Source organism: Castor canadensis, chromosome 10, assembly GCF_047511655.1.
Source record: "Castor canadensis chromosome 10, mCasCan1.hap1v2, whole genome shotgun sequence".
Classification (NCBI taxonomy): domain Eukaryota; kingdom Metazoa; phylum Chordata; class Mammalia; order Rodentia; family Castoridae; genus Castor; species Castor canadensis.
Window position 1 is genome coordinate 105,391,723 of NC_133395.1, and position 18,178 is coordinate 105,409,900.

An 18,178-nucleotide genomic window follows, 5' to 3' on the forward strand; every position below is an offset into this window, starting at 1 on the left:
GAGGTAATTTTACTTTGAAGATTGGTCTCTCCAGATTTAGTATCAAACTTCAGAGCCAAAAAGGTTGTTGGATTACAGTGCATCAACACTTTCATGGTCATCAAACTCCTGAAATGATGACGTGAACATGGTATGACTAGTCTGAATTCCTTGAGAGTAACTCAATGTTCAAATGTTTCTGCCACAAATTTCCTGCATGTAGCCTGATAAAGAGCATTCATTTAATAAATACACCAGACTAGAATTCCTCTCAAACATTGATGTAATTCAACTGGGTGTTGAGTTGTAATTCTTAGCTAACACAGCAATTATAATATCAGAGTTCTATTTTTTTCTAAGCATATGCCAAAATATCTGTATTGTTTTCTAAAATAAAAATATGAAAGGAAAATAGAAAGATAAGTAGTAAGCCAAAAGGAAAATATTTTAAAGGCATTTATCCTCTATCTTCATTTTTATAATGCCATCAGTGTAGAAATAAATTAACAGGGAACACAATACATCATAAATATTACTTTACTTGGACAATACGTTAACTGAAATTTGTGGTATGCTTGTTCACCCCATAGAATATTTTTAAATTTTATTTGTCACATTTTGAAGAATGACCAGATTTATTTCAATATATGAAATTAAATGTGATCATCTATGTAAACTGCCTCAAGAGATGATTGATACATAGTTGACCAGCAGTGACTATTAGCCGCTTTTATTTGTATTAGCAGAATGCAATGTTAGTGATACATTTCCAAACAGGGAAAGATAATGCCACTGTTTCCTCCCCCTTTTCCTGTGCTATTTTGAATGCAGACAGTACTGCAGGGACACCAGCAATATCAACGACGACAAGTGTGGAAATCCGCAAAAGCAGTGTTATGACAACTGAGATCACCTCCAAAGTGGAAAAAAGCCCCACGACAGCCAGTGGCAATAGCTCATGTCCTTCCACAGAGACTGAGGAAGAAAAGGCAAAAAGGCTTCTTTACTGTTCCTTATGCAAGGTTGCTGTCAACTCCGCCTCACAGCTGGAGGCGCACAACAGTGGTGAGATGCAAGATTTCTTTTTTGTCTCAACAGCTCTGCAATTATCTTCCTCTGAACAGATTAGATCTTTTGCAGCAGGGGACAGAGAGGTGGCAGAAAACTTATCCATTGGCCATTAAAAAATAAAAATAACAAGTAAAATGTCACTTACATGAGGGTGAGGGAGGGTTTCCAGGGCCTGCCATCAGGTGTGTGTGTGTGGAGACACACAGAATAGGTAGGTAGATAGAATAAAATAAAATCCTAAAATATGTTTTCCATTAGATGATTTCTAGATGTTTATGCATTTCCATGCATTTGCTTCTAAATGAAGTTCTCTAAAATTGTGCCCATAATATTATTGCAGAATGTGGTTGCATGCCTCCATGTATGTTTGTTTAAAAATCTCTCTGATTTTGATGCAAATTATGCTACTTAGGCTAAATCTATGTGATGTGGACAATACAACTTAAGAAAGCATTTATTATGAGTTCCTAGAGTTGTGATCTCTTCATGCAATATTTTATGTACTCTTCCCACAACTTAAACATACTATTCGTTTGATTGAGGCTCAGAGAAGGAATAGTACATGGACAATTAAGTGACATAACCACAATTCAAACCCAAGTCTCTTTTACTTAAACACTAAATTTTAAAGCAGAAAATAAAATTCTGGATTTCTGACAAGCCAGGACAAAATGCTTTCCCAGTATATTCTGATGTTTTGGTTGCATCCAGCTGTTTCTCTATTTTTCTCTCTCTCTTTTTTCTCTTAAAATATCTATTCTATGCCCTTTTCTCTGCCTCTTTCTAAATGTATGTGTGTGTGTGTGTGTGTGTGACTGTGTGTACATACACATAAATGTCTGCTTTTCTTTTAAACCTAGCGTTGATAGCCAAGGTCAACTTTTCCCTTAAAGATTGGGTTCCCTGTCAGAATTCTGTCAGCAGCTTTACTAGAAGAAGAATCACTTGTGAATCATGCCTTGAGTTCATACTGCAGCTGTATATTGAGTCACCGACCAATTGTTGTGCTGCTTTGGTAATAGTCAAGCATTGACTTCAAGACTCAGAGGAAACTGTAGATCAGAACAATTCTTTTGCACATGTCTGCATCCTGCACACATTAGCTACAGTAAGGCAGAGTTCAGCAAGTCAGGAGCTGAGAAACACAGAAGAACATCTGGCCCCAAGTTAGAGTCTATACAGTGCAGATTTGCCATGTGTTTACACATGCAAATGCATTTTTTTGGTTGCAGCTACTCAGGAAAGTTTAAACATCATTGGAAGTCCATTTATTTCTCAAGAATTCTTTATCATTGCACATACTGACAGAGAAACAGATTTATTTTGAGGGGGATCAGTTTTGACAGGTAAACCATCTCTTTTGAGGTTAGTTTAAGCATTTTGGAGTCCATGAATTCTTAACAGTAATATGTGATAAAGATTTATTGATGACATCATATCATATCAGCATTTTTTGTTTTTCCAGTTATATAGTCCTTATTTGTTTTGTCTGTTAAAGTTACCCATGAATCTATAAATATATGTTTACCCAGGTTCATATAGAACATTCTGATGACTTATATTCAGGGTTTATATTCTGATGACTTATATTCAGGGTTTAGGGAGGTTTGGTTTTAGAGAGAAGTGAGAGAAAGTAGCCTCTCGGTGTTTTGCAGGCAGAGCTGACAGCTGCTATAACAGCCTCATCTAAGAGTCTAAGGGGGTGAATATAGTTGTCACTCTTTCCTTGAGTACCTTAATAGGTGTGTCCCTCTGAACCTTCTGATCCAAAGACTACAGCTGCTCCCCTACTTCCTAGGCTGCTTGTGTCTTGTGTTTTCTAATCTTTTTTGTTTCCAAAGCACCCACTCCAGAGTCTCCTTTTAGAACTTGCTAGATTTGAACTGACAAGTTGCTCAAGGAAGAAAAAACCACTGCATATAGTGGACATTGGCCCCTTTGTCTACTGTGTTTGTTCTCTAGATTCAACTCTGCTGCTGGTAACTGCAGCAGCATTGAGAGCCACATTATACCTGGGACTTTTTCTCCAGATGTAGACACATGCAATGGAAGCCTTTCTATATCCATACAACTGCTGCTTCCTCGGATCTTTCCCAGAGAGTCTGCCGTAGGGAAATCCATGGGGTGAATGTGAAGATGAAAGGCTCTGGACCGGCCCACTATAGTGCCAGGAACAGGAGCAATAGGATTCAGCATAAGGTTGTTGCACTATATTTTAGATTGGAGTCTCACAGAAGCTGATTCTGAGACAAAGATTTGAGGACTAATTGATTTTTAGGGAGGTGAAGGATACAGGTTAGGAGAGTGGAAAAAGAAAAAGGGAATGGAAAACTTCCAGCACAGAGCATCACTTAGCCAGTTAACAACTTGGGCAGCTGGAGCTGGCCAAACAAAAGTGTTAACTGGGCTGGGGATATAGCTCAGTAAGAGAGTGCTTGGTTTTTGATGAGTAAAGCTTTGGGTCTAACCCCCAGAACCACAAAACAAAACAAAAATCCTGTTAACTTCACAGCCACATTCTGCTCCACTATTTGAAGCATGGTCAGAAAGAATGACAGAATTGAATTCTCCTTTCTTATTCTTATAACCACCGTGCTGTCATTGCTTATTTATACTTATTTTTTTATCTTTTTATTTGAGGCAGAGTCTCACTGTGTTGCTCTGGCTGACCTCAAACTCACTAGATAGCCCAAGCTGGCCTCAAACTTGCAATCTTCCTCCTTCAGCCTCCCAACACTGACACTACAGGTGTACACCACCATGCACAACCATTATTTTCAGTTTTTAAAAGATGTCGCTCATGCGTTTGACCCATGTGGTCAAACGCATGAGCTGTGCCCTTGGTGAGGTCAGCCTTTCAACTGGCAGGAATTTACTAATGAAAGAAAACCTGAAACTGACTTTTGATATGAGGACAAGGCCCAGAAGAAGTCCATTATAGGATGAGTAACCACAATGTGCTAGTTTCCTGTATAATCAATCGCAATGGTAACCACATACACTGTTCAAAATATAGGCTAACTTCATTTTTTAGGAAGCAGTACTTCATCATTGATATATTTAGAACTGCCAGCTCACAGTGCTAGTGAAAAGCAACCTGCCTAGTTAGTGTCCAGTCCATTTAATTATCGTTTTCAAATTTTCTTTAGGTGCTTTTAGGGATGGACACAATCCCTCCCCACTTTTAGGATCCCATTAACCTCCTACATTCCCCTACTCTTCCAAAATAACTTCAGAAGACTTCTCAGCTTTCTTCTAGAGCCAGGCACTAGCAAACCACTATTAAGACTGGGTTTGAAGACCAACTCTGCTCAGAAGCTGCCAGGCTTCAGGGTGGGGGGATATTTCTCATATATTCTCCAAGTAATCTTTCTTTTCTTTTTTCCCCATTGAAAGTACATTCCATATAAACATAGTGTCCACCACACTGAGAGAAGAACTATGCGACTGTAGGTTGCTTATGGGAAGTCAATGACCTTCAAAATACTTTTTTTTTTGAAATCTTGGGAAGTGTGTTCTTAATCCTAATCAACTAATTATAAACAGATTTTTGGAAATACAAATACTCATCAAACAATCTGTGGTAGGAATCTAGTAGAATAAAGTAGAAGTGATTTAACTTAATTTTTATCCTCAGATATATTTTTTATGTGAATGTGGGCAAGGAAATTTTCTTCTCAGGGTTCTCTCTTTCTCTTTCTTTCTCTAACTTCAGTGGAGTTACAGGACCATATGGCATCTTTTAAGGATCAAATATTATGACATGACTATTAGTATGACCGCAGCTGCCGCTAACTCTATTCAGGAGTCAGTGGTGTTAATTCAATTTGCTTTCTCTTTTTGTTTTTCACTGAGCTGTAACCACATGAAGTTGCAGTTAATTGATTCATATTCCATAACATTGGAACACAGAATTTGAACAGAGGCACTCCTGCTTTGATATTTTTAGAATATGGGAAAATAAGTCTAGGGATGCTTAGAACACCCTAAGGGGACTGGAAGCCCCCTGGAAACTTGTATGTGATGAACAAAGATATTGCAATAGACACGTTTTGATCTTCTTTCAAGAAATTTCCCCAAATATTGTACTCTTTCAGCTAATTTTGTTGATGGTTTGTCTCTACATAATTGAAAAAACAAAACTTTGAAATGGTTAATCACTAAAGCTTATTACTAATTTGGGAAGATTTTTCTGGTAATTATTTGAATCACTAACATTTGATAGTTTTCCCTAATCTGATTCCAGTTTTTCTATCCCTAAACACGACTTATTTTATCCTTCACTAAGTTTTAATGTTCATAAAATATCACTATCAAAGGACAGACTACTAAATTTTTAAATGCTTGGAGACTTCTAAAATTTTACCTTAACAAAAACAAGAATGTTAAGAAAGAAAAACAGTAGATTAACTAAAATTTATTGAGCACACAGAATGCCATAAGTAATCCTTAAAAGAGTAAATCCATCTCATATAACACTTCAATAGAACACATAATTTCTTTTTTTGTAACTGAGGACATTGAGGCAAAAGAAACCAAAGCTACACACAATGGCAAAATTTTGACAGCTTGAGCTCATATTCTTTTTACAAATGAAAAAAAAATAATTTCAGTGTTTGTTGATTTGCATTAATATCTACTACCTCAATTAATTCTCACTGATCGTCTGCCGTGTGTTGGGCACTGACAATACAGCTATAAGCAAGACCTGGCTTGCCATCGAGAAGCTAAAGAGTCACACATGAGTAATGACTATCTTACTATCACATATCTGTATAATCCAGAAAATTTTCATCATCACAAAAGTTCCTCCTAGTCCATGTACTAGAGCTATAATGTAGAAATTAGGAGGTTGTGATAGTGAATGATTTGGGGTGTATTATCTAATAAAAGAACTTTTACAAACCTATAAGCATGCAGGGTTTAGTTATTTCACATTTGTTGACCTCTCAGTGGTTGACAAACAGAATACGTGACTTCAGAGATTGTCGAGCTACATTTTCTGGCTATGTAGTTTTACATGACTTCTTGTTAAAAAGTGGTTTCATGTGTGAACCAACGGAATGCTCAACTTTTATTATTTTTCCTGTCCATGCTTCACATGGACAATGACATTTAAAACACTTCTGAAAATGGACACATAAAAATGTGTTCCTATTGAGGACATGGGGCTTGACATTGACAATGGATAGGATTTCACCTCCAGTTTATGCCTCCTTGTGCTCTCTGAATTATTTATTAAGAGCATCTGTTATTTTCACTTACAAAGTAAAAAGAAGAATCAAACTAATTTATGTAAAAAAGTAAATGAAGACACTACTTTAACCAAGACAGGATTATATCTCAGTTATACTATGGAAGTCTAGATAGACTGATTTGTCTATTTATGGATTACTGAATGTGAATTATGTGAAGACCTTTTTGCTCTCTTGGGGAATGTATATGCAAATACTGTTGCATTTTTTATGCTTTTATAAAAAATGGGACTTGTTTATAAGGAGACAAGACAGATGCACATAAAGATTGTTCAATGCATGTCTATAGTAGCAAAGGGAAATTCTCAGTGTTCCCATCCTGTAGTCAGAGATTCAGGGCCTTCTTGGTAAAGAAGACTTCCCACGTGCCTGGTACTTCCTTCCCCTCGAATGCTAAGATTCCAAAAGTTACTTCTATATGAGTTCCACAATTTCACCTTTATCTCTTTGGCCAACCCAGCCATAATCTCTGCCCACTGGGCCCTTCAGCCTGCATGTCTCTATCCTGGGCTTTATTTGGTCACTATGTCTATTGTGTTGTTTGTTCCCCCACTACCACCTTCATAGCTTTCCCTCTGGGCCTTATTTTGATGTTAGAACCAAAGGTCTTCTTTCCTGTTTTAGATTTCTCCTTTTGCTCCTCTCCTCTCTTACTTCTGTACATTTGATATAAAGTTCATTACTGGTACATCACCAAATTACTTGTAACCAGGGAACTAACAGAAATAATTTTCATTGGGAGCATTACTTGATCACTTGATGCCATTCTGAGTGTTTCACATTTACTAATAAGCTGATAAAGTAGACCACAAGTTTTGTTAATTTTTTCCTCTCTAAAAGAAAGTGCAAATGCAGTTAACATGGAAAATGTATTCTGTATAAGGGATCAGAGTAATAAAAGGTTAATTTGATACTTAAAGGTTTTAAAAAGACCATAATGGAGAATTTTGATGCTAATTATTCATTTAAAGTGTATAGATTCAGGAGAGCTTTTCTTCCTTGGAATACACAGAATGGTTATATAATGCTGTTATGCTGAACAGCATAAACACATTAAAAATGGAACCCTCCTTTGCAGTTTTGTTGTTCATGTGAATACTGTCCAATTCTCTCCCCACTTAGCCATAAGCAAGACATTGAACTTGTCAGTGAGAAGGTAACTAAATCATTGTTAACAGTTGTATGAGTTTGTTAAGGATCCAGTCAAATCCTATTAAATGTAATAGCATTAATGGACATTTAGGAGAATTAAACTTTAAGGCATTGAAATTTATTTTGTAAAGGGGAAAATTTTACAGAGTATTTTCCTATTGAGTAAGTCCCTCTGAATCTGCCTTTGTAATGTTTATTAAACTTGAGTCAAGAGATGAAAAACAATCACACTCTTTGCCTTTACAATACCACTTATGGAAATCTATCCTAAGGAAGCTATCATATATGTGATAAGAAGCTGAGGAGTATGATGTTCATTGCAACCTCGTTATATAGGGAAGGAAGGGAATAATACCCATGCCTAATACTAGCTAAGTGGTTAAATATGCCATGTTCATAATGCAAAGTCTGTGTTACCATTAAAATCATGTGCATTTCTAAAAGCAAATGAAGTCCACAGGAATGGTTATGTAGTGCCATTTTAGCTAAGTTATCCAAAGCTTTTAAAATATACATATAAAGTAGACAATAGACTGCTCCATCAAAAAAAGCCAGGCATGGTGGCATATGCCTGTAATTCCAGCTACTTGGGAGGTAGAGTCAGGAGGATCTAGAGTTCATGGTCAGCCCAGGCAAAGACAGCAAGACAGTATCTTTAAAACAAATTACAATCAAAAAGGCTGGGGTGTGGCCCTACTAACAGAGAGCAACACACACATACACACACACACACACACACACACACACACACACAAAACCATAAATATGAAAATATGATGGGGAAAGAAAGGGAAAGTTACCCCTATCCTCCCATCTTACTTTGATTTTTGCAAATATAAGAACAATAATTATCTTTTCCCAAGGTATCCAATACTTACTAAGCCAAAGCAGATAAATACAAGCTTCTTGACTTGCTGAATTTGATGGGAATATAGTTTCTCCTTCCAGAAATTGTGAAGCTTCAAATGGAAGTTATTATCAATATCAGCCTTTAAAAAATAGCAGGAAGAAAAAAGTCCACTTGACTACTTGCAGATTTACTCCTCAGAGGAGGAAGGAGACAAGTGCAGATGCAGACTCATGACTGCCCTGCTGAGCCATCACAGAGGTAGTCATGGGCCTTATAAGATGTTTATGGGATACAGAAATCAGAGGTGATGTCACTGACCACCACAGAGCCAAAGGCTTTCAAAGTCTCATGATTCATGGAATTCTGCTAAGACGAAAATATCATTGCCAGAAAGCAAGGGTTGGTGGAATATGAATGATTCAAAATTCAATTTTGGGAAGGACTCACTTTAATTTTCTATTTGAAATATTAACAAAGGTGCCATGAGAAATGTGTATGCAACCACATCCAGATGAATTAGAAGCCCTGGGTAGATTTTTAGGGACTTAACTAGGAGTCCACTTTTGTGTTACTATGAACTTCAAGTAATGCTTATTTTGTGACCCATGCAAATAACTTAAACTTTCTGTATCAAAATTTATTATCTCTAGTGGGCATAATAATACTCCTTTTTTCATAGGGCTACTGTGAGCAAGGAAAGAATTCAGCATAGCACCTGAAATTTATTAAAGATTCAATAAAGAAAAATTACAATGATCACTATGTTTATATTATTAATGCACATTTTATCTCAAAAACAATAAATGCTTTAAAATTAAGAGTACATTTTATTGAATTTTAGCTGTATTTGGAGGAAGCACAGCTACTTAAAGCTTACTCAGGCTTTAAAATATTACAAACCTGTCTAATAGCTATTTAATTATGGCAGAGTCTATTACTAAGAGAATGAGGTTGTATTGTAAAAAAGTTTGACTCTATTTGATGACTTTTGACTGGGGAGTAAAAGAGTAAAAGTTACTAGTTGAAGTCTCCCCCTCCACAACCCTTCCATTTTAATCACATGCAGGAATGCATGTGTGTGTGTGTGTGTGTGTGGTTGTACATTCAACCTACCAAGCTCCAACTCTGAATCACAAGTGATATGAGCCAAAAGTGAATGAGAAGTCCCTCATGAAAGTTGGGATGAGACTGTATTGATTTCTTAAGCACATTCGTAAGCCAAACTAGCTGTATTAATGCTTGTACTTTTGACTAAAAGAGCTGTATGGGGATTTTCAAAAATAAAATCATTGATTTAAATAAAGATGTTTGGACACCATCTACATATTTCTTCTCTTGCATGTCACTTTTGATGAGTTGGGAAGTATCTGTGCTTACTGTATTGCAAGGGAGATGGCCCAAAGCAGACAGTAAGGCTTCACAACCACCACCATGGAGTGGTTCTGTGGCTCCATATTCCAGTTCTTTCAAACTTCCTGCAAGATGCTGACTTCCTTTTCTCTCCATAATATGTTGAGACACGAGCATCTTATTAGCTGTACATAAGAATATGGATATTCAAAGTGAGCACTCAGAGTTTATGAATGTACATTTTTTATACTGATCATTTTGAATGAGGGAAACATGAGGCTACATTCCTTCATGTATTTGCCTCGTATTTGGCATGATGGAATCTGCACTTAACCTAGAATATCCCCAACAGTTCTCATTAATATTCAGTGGTTCTGGAAGGCTGGCCTATGACTCAGAAAAATAAGAATCTCTTTTTATGTTTGCAGAACTGATGAACAACCTAATAAATATAATAAAATAGGAATGAGAAAGTAATAAAAAAAACCTCAAAACATCAAAATAGCAGAAAGGATGCAAATGAGTGTAAAAGAAAATTCCAGAGTAAAAACACGTCACTGGGAGAGAAAAGTAAAGGACACTTACTAGAAGGCAGCAATTTTTGAGGGAAAATTTTCATCATGAAATGCATATAACTGCAGTGATTTGAACAAATAAATGTTAATGGTTGATAAGTTATATTAATTATGTATGACAGCCTAAAGATGTTAATGATTTAGTAAAAAACAGACATTTATTTTTAGTGTACCTGCCTAACCTATGAGTCTACCCCTGCATCTTCTTTCTTACTCACTTGTTTGCTTTTGAAACCACACAGCTCATAAATATGAGCTTTACCATTCTAATACGGCTTTCTCAGAGATGTAAAGGATTTTTGCTATTACTCCTCCTCTTTGAACCTAAAATACATAGCCAAGAAAGGTTGTTTGTATTCTGTTTAGAAAATGGGTATTTAATTAGTGCCACTTGTATAAACACACCATGTTTAATCTGATTGCATTTGTTACACTTCACCTCCAACTATACCTTTTCAACTAAATCACTCTTCCTCATCAGCTATCATTTATGTCTTATTATAGCATCAAGAGGAAATGAAATTGTCACACCCATTTAATTTTTGCCTCAGGGCTCACTCACAAGTTTAGTTACCATACCGATAGTGCTTATTTGTAATGTGGAACATTTTTGAAATGTTAACAGTAACAGCATGTTATAAGGTGACACAAGCACACTGTTAAAGTCTACTACATCATGAACATCTCAACCATGATTCCTAGAAGAACTGCTCTAAAACATGGCTTCACATTTTGATATTATATTGTTTCTCAAAGGTGTCTACTATCTAAGATTTTCCCCTCACCTTTTCTGTCTTTAATTTTTTCTAAATATTCCTGGCAGGTACTAAGCACAAAACCATGCTAGAAGCCCGGAATGGAAGTGGGACTATTAAAGCCTTTCCTCGAGCAGGAGTGAAAGGCAAAGGCCCCATTAATAAGGGAAACACAGGACTCCAAAACAAAACATTTCACTGTGAAATCTGTGATGTGCACGTCAACTCAGAAACACAACTGAAACAGGTAATCAATTGATATTCTAGGAATGAAAACAAATGGGCAATCTTCTGAGCAGGATGTGGATGTGTATGATTCCTTCTTTCCTCTTCTTCTTTCTTTTCCATCCATCCATCCATCCATCCATTCGTCCCACTTGTCTTCTAGTGACTGTCCCTATTTATTTATGATTATTTTAGTTGCTGAGGGAATACGAAAATGCAGTGGCTTTGAGAACCTTTTGGAAGTGTCAGCAGTGGGTTTATACTATTCTTGTATGTGCACCGTGGGAGGAGAAGGGGTTATCAGATCTTTTCTCCATCAGGTTTCCCCCTGAAAAGTGTTGATTTTCATTAAAGGTCAATGTGCAATGCTCCATTTTTACTTGTTTAGATATTTCTATACTGAAACTAATTTTGTACTGTTCTGTTCTTTTATTGTATGTACTTTATTATGTGGTATTGCACTGTATCTCTAAATCCTGCAGCCACCTGCCAAAAAAGGGTGACTAATCACATTATATTCATTTGTACTCTGAATAGCCTTCTAAAGACATCAGTTGTACATTTCCAGCTGAAAACCCAGGCTTTTCATTGTGTTGTGGTTTATATGTACATATACAATGTTTTGCTGATTTTATGCACCTTAGTTATTTATCTTTAGAATTTAAGAAGTTGACATTTGGCTGTATAAATGTGAGGATAAATATTGGTATGGAAATAAATTCACACCTGCCTGGGCATCTTTGTTTATTTACACATAAAATTCCTTCAGACATTCCTTTCTTTTGTGAACACTTTTCTAAAAATGGATATGTGTATGGTGACAAGGCAAAAAACTTGGAAAAGATGATTCTTCTATTTGTTAAAAATATATTAAAATCAGGCCCTTGAGGTATTCAGATCTAAAGGTAAGAGTACATTCTCCTTCATTTTTGTCTTTCTGAAACGTGCATGAAATCATTATCTTTCCTCAGATTAAAAGAATATCTGTGAAAGGCTTTTTAGATGAATTTTTTAAAGCTGTCATTTTTAATTGCTTTTAATAGCACATTAGCAGTAGAAGGCACAAAGACAGAGCTGCTGGGAAGCCTCCAAAACCTAAGTACAGCCCTTACAACAAACTACAGAAAGCAGCGCATCCACTGGGGGTGAGTGACATTTTTGCTTCCCCAAAGATTGTATGATTTCTTTAATGTCCCGCAGTCTCTGAGCATGAATCTGGGGGAGACTGTCAATTAGCAAATGGAGTAAATGTACCTAATAAGTTGACTTTAGAGTCTAACCTCTACTACATTAATGTAATCATTGGTCACATGACTTGTTGCAATGTATTGCCACCTTTGGCCACAGCCCAGTACCTTCTATTTGAGTTGAGTTTAGGTTTATCATTGGACACTTGGAAGGAAAAAAAGCCAGACTCTTTTGCATCACCAACTGAGTAACCCCATGAAATCTGGTCTTGCTGCTAGTGAACACTTTAGGAAATGAAGCCAGAGGAAAGCTCATTCTTTTTGTGTTCAAGACAAAGCTTGGCACTGTCAATACTCTCAATCATTTTGGATTTTTAAGCCATGTGCTCAAGGGTATGCCTTAGTTTCACTTAATTGTACATGCCTGGGCAAATACATCCTGGGAAATGCCTTTTTCCTATTTCTTCAAAATAACCTTTTTAGATGACAAAGCTTCCTAGTGTAATGTTCTGACTGGAACTGTGTGGAATGGCGTGCGTGACCTGTGAAACCTTCTGACATTGTAGGCTGTTATTGATGAACGTGTGCTTTATTTCTGGTTGAGGTGACCGCCACTTTCACCAGAGACCCGGGTCCCAGTGAAAACCTAAGACCCTGACCTATCAGATGTGCTTAATTGTGCATTTTGAAATCTGTCTTCTTCAAATAGATTTTATTAATAATGGTTGCTATTGTGTACAGTATACAGCATATAAACAAAGTTATAGGAAAACTGCAGTCATCTATTATGAGACCACCCTATGGGTTGACCCAATTAATTTTGTAGGATTCTCCAACTTTATACAAATGAAGACACTTTCCTTTTTTGTATAGAAACACATTTAGCTGCATTGGGAGACTAAATTCTGCCCAGAGTTGGTATTTCAGCAACACTAGTCATAACCTTGAGTGCTGTCTCAGCCAACATAGATGCTGTTTTGACAAGCAAGTAAATGGCTCTTAAACAGAGAGCAGTCAAAATTGTGTTACTGTTAGAATCTAAACCCTCCTTCTTAACTGCTTGTCACTGTGCTACTTTTTCCATGCCTGAGAACATTCTCTCTAGAGAGACCTGATGTTACTACTGAGAGAATATTACTGTTGTAGAAAAGGAGTGAGAGAACCTGGTGACCACTAGCACAAAGAAAGAGGGTAACTTGTCAAAATTTGGGTAAGATAAGTGTTCTTTACTTTTCTCTGAATATTAACTTTTGTTATTTTTATTTCCCTTGAATTGTGTCCAATGCAGTGGGAAATGGCATTCTGTGCCACCCAGTCTACTACTTGGATAGTCTAGTAACATTGACATCAGTAATGAATCTTTTCTTTAAAATATTCTCTGCTCCATGATAGTTAATGTGTATGTGTGACACAAAATTTCCTGTCTTTTTGTTGGAAGTATAATTCTCAACTAAAATAAAATAAGGTTGGTGGATACTTTCTAGAGAAGTCATCAACATCCCTGCTTGGCCATTTTTGGCTATCTTCCGTCATCTCTTCCAAAGGGAAAATGTTTTATGCTTTCCACTTTCTTTATTGTTATCTCACCAGAGTGAGTTTATTCTTGTAATTGTTCACTACTATATTTTTTAAGCTGTCTACCATTTGGGATTCCAAGCATGGACTCCAAAACTTTTGTTCTTACCTTTTTTATTTCTTCTTTGCAGGTAAAATTAGTATTTTCAAAAGAACCTTCAAAGCCATTGGCTCCTCGAATTCTTCCAAACCCACTCGCAGCAGCAGCTGCAGCTGCTGCCGTAGCTGTGAATTCTCCCTTCAGTCTTCGAACTGCTCCTGCAGCCACCCTGTTCCAGACCTCTGCACTTCCTCCAGCACTGCTGCGGCCAGCTCCTGGACCCATTCGGACCACCCACACTCCTGTGCTGTTTGCTCCTTACTGAATTCCAAACTGGAGTCATTGTACTGCAATAATTTTTCAAAAAACAACAACAAAAATGAAACAAACAAAAGAGAACTATGCAGTGTTTATTTATAGTTTAAAGTATATCTGAAGAGCCAGGACTTTTGATAGTGAATTGAAAAGATTACAAAAAAATAGGGGGGAGGGAAGATTTGGAGGGTGGGTGGGAGGGAGTGGTATTTTCTCCAAATTAAAGCATTCCTCTTGAATATTGATTGTTTTAGAAGTGATCTCCAACATTGACTTGTACTGGTACCTAGAACTTTCAAAGCCTTTGTGACTGTGCTTTTGGGCACCTGTTCCCCCTGCATTGTCTTTCCTGCTTTATGAAACAACTATACATTGTCTAAGGGCATTAACTGGTTCCAATGTATATATAGTAATTTACTCTGTAGATTAAAGTAACATGAAAAAAGAAAAAACTACAAAACAAAAACAAAAGCAACACTGTGAATAGTAGTACCCGTGCTGGTCCTCTGGCTATGACAGCAGTTACTGGGTATTTATCCCAACAAAAGTAGATACAGTAGATGTCTTGTAAAACAATAGTGCTGTGTCTCAATCTATGCCATTAGGTTTGTCAAGAGTTGCAAAAGGTAGAATGAACAACTATTTCATACCAGTAAGCAGTAGAAAATAAACACCAGATGGTATCATGGAGGCCTCCCAAATCAGCATTCTCCTCTCCCATCCAGCTTGTTAGAACAGGGCTTTGCATAGAGGTGGGGAGGCATTAATAAAGGTAATTTCTTACCACATATGAGTTTCTCACCCTGAACAAGGATTGCTGGAAACAGGGAAGTGTTTGTAATGAGCCTGTATCCGAAAACAGTAAATCCATGTATCATGGGTGTGTAGGAAGAAATCAGTACAACTACTCTATTTCAAAGACAAGGAAGAGTCATAACTTCAGATGATAACACAAAGTAAAAATCTTTCATGTTAGTACAGATCTGGTAGAAACAGAGGTTACTATGACTCTGCAGTATCTCCTTTATATCATACCAGTAGGATTGTCTCAAAAGTTTCTGCTTTAAATATGATTGTAGAGACAAACATTATCTATTATTGTAGGCTTATTATTTTTTTACATTTCCTACTGTTTCCTACTGACATGATATAAACAACTAATATATATTTAAGTGTTAAAAACAATAAGAAAAATGAATCTGAATTCATTGCCTAACAGTGATAATGGCGATTAAAAACAGTACTGTTAAGGTCCACTAGGATATCATTTCTCCAATGGAGTTGTGAAATACTGACTGCCTTTGAGATTCACTACAAAGCTGAAAGGAGTTGATGTTTTACCTTTAAAACAATAATTATCAGGGGTATATATAAATATATGTATATTGTATATATGTTAGAAAGATTAAGAGAATAACTTATAAAAGAAAATCTATATAAAATAATTCTATAACCATTCAGTGTTACATGTTATCATTAAATTGGTAACAATGGCGTAAAATAGCTGTGCCTTTAATTTGTGATAAAGGCTATTTGCTTTTTCCCATAGAAAGCTAACATCTACCTATCAATATGGTGGGGTTTGATGCAGCCTATCTGTTGCGTTAAGAACAATGATACTTAAAGCAAGGACAAAATATGTACAAATCAGTTATAAGTGATTTAGGTTTAAAGAAAAAGTATTTTTGAAAAGATTTTGTAAAGTCTATTTAAAAATATAGGGAAAAGGCTGGGCATCACCTTCCTCAACTTCTCTACCTAAACTGTAGTAATCTTTAGAGAGGTATAGCATGAAGATGAACCATTGAAGAGATAGGTATTAGCATTTGTCATTTTATATTTAAAAAACATCCATAGCGTGCTTGGTGCTCAACATTAAACATGGTCTTTGGAGTACTTCTCCACCATATAGCTACAGAAATTTGTCATATAAATGTATCTTTAAAGCAGTTGGTTTATATATATTTGTTGAACAACCAAAACAAAAAAGAGAAAAAAGAAGCAAGAAAAAAATGAAAAGGTAGGAAGGAAAGGAAGAGGAGAAAAGGAAGGAAAAAAGAAAAGAGAGGGTATAAGAAAATATATTCATTCTGTCAGTATTCCAGTCAAAAGAATTTCAAGCCATGCCTCTGGTTAAACACATTGGTTAGCATTAAAATTTGTTTTCAAAAGTACCTGGTGATTTTGCATTTATCAATATCTCTACTTTCTGGTTTTAGGAAATGTTTCCTTTTTTCTACAGGCCCTGCTAACTTACCAGATGGACAATTAATTACTCATGAGTTTGTGACTTTGGGCTCTGTGTCTATCCCATGTGGCCAGCTTCTAACTTAGACTTTAATTTCCTTTTCCTACTCTGTCAAATATTTTTGTCTTTCACTATAGCCATCCAGAATCCCTATCCAACCCGTTCCCATCTGATAAGGCCTCTCTATTGGAGAATCAGTGTGAATTGATGCTGTCTTATTAAAATGTGCTTTTTGGTGTTCTTCCCCCATTTTCATCATCTGGTGGATTAAGCCAGTCCTCCAGAAGTCAGGGCCTGTGGGAGACACAGAGTCCCAGGTCACAAGGTGTTACTAACTCTCATGATTTGCTGGGAACAAACAAATCAGCCATATTTTCTCCATCAGCCATATGAGAAAACTCAAGAAATACCTGGATCCCTTCTGCCTCACTTTGCTATGGAACCATTTTTGTTTAAATGGTCTCTTATGTTGGAGTTGTAAGCATCAGTTGTCTTTTATTCACTACCTAATAAAGGATGAAGCCTAACCATAGAGTTTACAGTGGATTCTTTGTGAATTGTTCCTCCTCTACACTCCACACATTTATCAACACCAGATCAACATCTGTTATAGTTCAGATTGCTATGAATCAATATCCTTTCCCTTAGGGAACTTTTTTGTCAGGAATAAAGATTGACAATTCAGATTGGTCAGCAGTGATGCTGTGAAAATTCCCAAAGGTGATCTGACTTATGGTTATACACCCCTTCCCATGCATCACACCCATGGCAGGGAAGGTGATAAGGCAGCATTTTTTATTTCATTTCAAACAAATATAAATGCATTGCAAGAGCCAAATGCCCCTGGATCTGCACCCCATGAAGATCAACAAATGAGAAATTTGTTGTTGGGAAGATTCTGCATTTGTCTTCAGAGAAAATAGATGATTACATACGACAGATTATACCTCTCATTCTGAACTTGGACGAGTTATTATTTTAGCCCCATAATCAAACATAGTTGGTTTGTGGATAGTTATGTTGCCACTGCCTCATCTGAAATAATTGCTACATTTATGTCCTCTTAGGGTCCCCTTAACTATCACAATAATTCGCTGCCATTAGCCATTTATTTATTTTTTCTATTTTTTTCATGGTATTAGGGTTTGAACTCTAGGCCTCATGCTTGCTAGGCAGGCTCTACCATATTCACTGCCACTACCACCAAAGATACAAATTTGTTGCCAAGGAAATGCTTAAGAAAGACTGCATTTATACTTATTTGGAAATTAAGAGGACAGTAAGTGATAAAGGAGTAAGAAAAGATGTTGACATTTTAAATATAAGATCAAAGCATATTGTAAATTTCTTCCTATGAGATTGTAAAAGAACAATATATGGTACACATGTATTAAATTTCACATAACAAATTTTCAATCACTATTTTTGAATCTTGGCCCATGTAATCCTTTAACTTTTCCAAAGAAGTCAGATCACAAATCTAAAAATGATCCAAAGGCCTCTTCTTTGTATCTGAATTGATGCATGGAGGTACCTTTCTGTACATAGCATAGTATTACTATTTGAACACAAAAACTAGAATGAAGTGATGGGAAAACAAT

At 36.4% G+C, this 18,178-nt stretch overlaps 1 protein-coding gene across 5 annotated transcripts in view; it reads left to right on the top strand.

The window, feature by feature from the left end:
* The window catches only part of Znf385d (zinc finger protein 385D), a 975,601-nt gene extending 961,098 nt beyond the window's left edge, over positions 1-14,503 (top strand). For 4 of the 5 annotated variants that reach the window (XM_074043825.1, XM_074043823.1, XM_074043827.1 and 1 more), the window contains 4 exons: positions 811-1,044; positions 11,056-11,234; positions 12,256-12,357; positions 14,106-14,503. In XM_074043825.1, the coding sequence (XP_073899926.1) occupies positions 811-1,044; positions 11,056-11,234; positions 12,256-12,357; positions 14,106-14,339 (749 nt within the window). In that variant the 3' untranslated portion in view covers positions 14,340-14,503. The remainder of the gene's footprint in view (positions 1-810; positions 1,045-11,055; positions 11,235-12,255; positions 12,358-14,105) is intronic. The other variant, XM_074043826.1, reaches the window with a different exon arrangement.
* Positions 14,504-18,178: the final 3,675 nt, after the last annotated feature.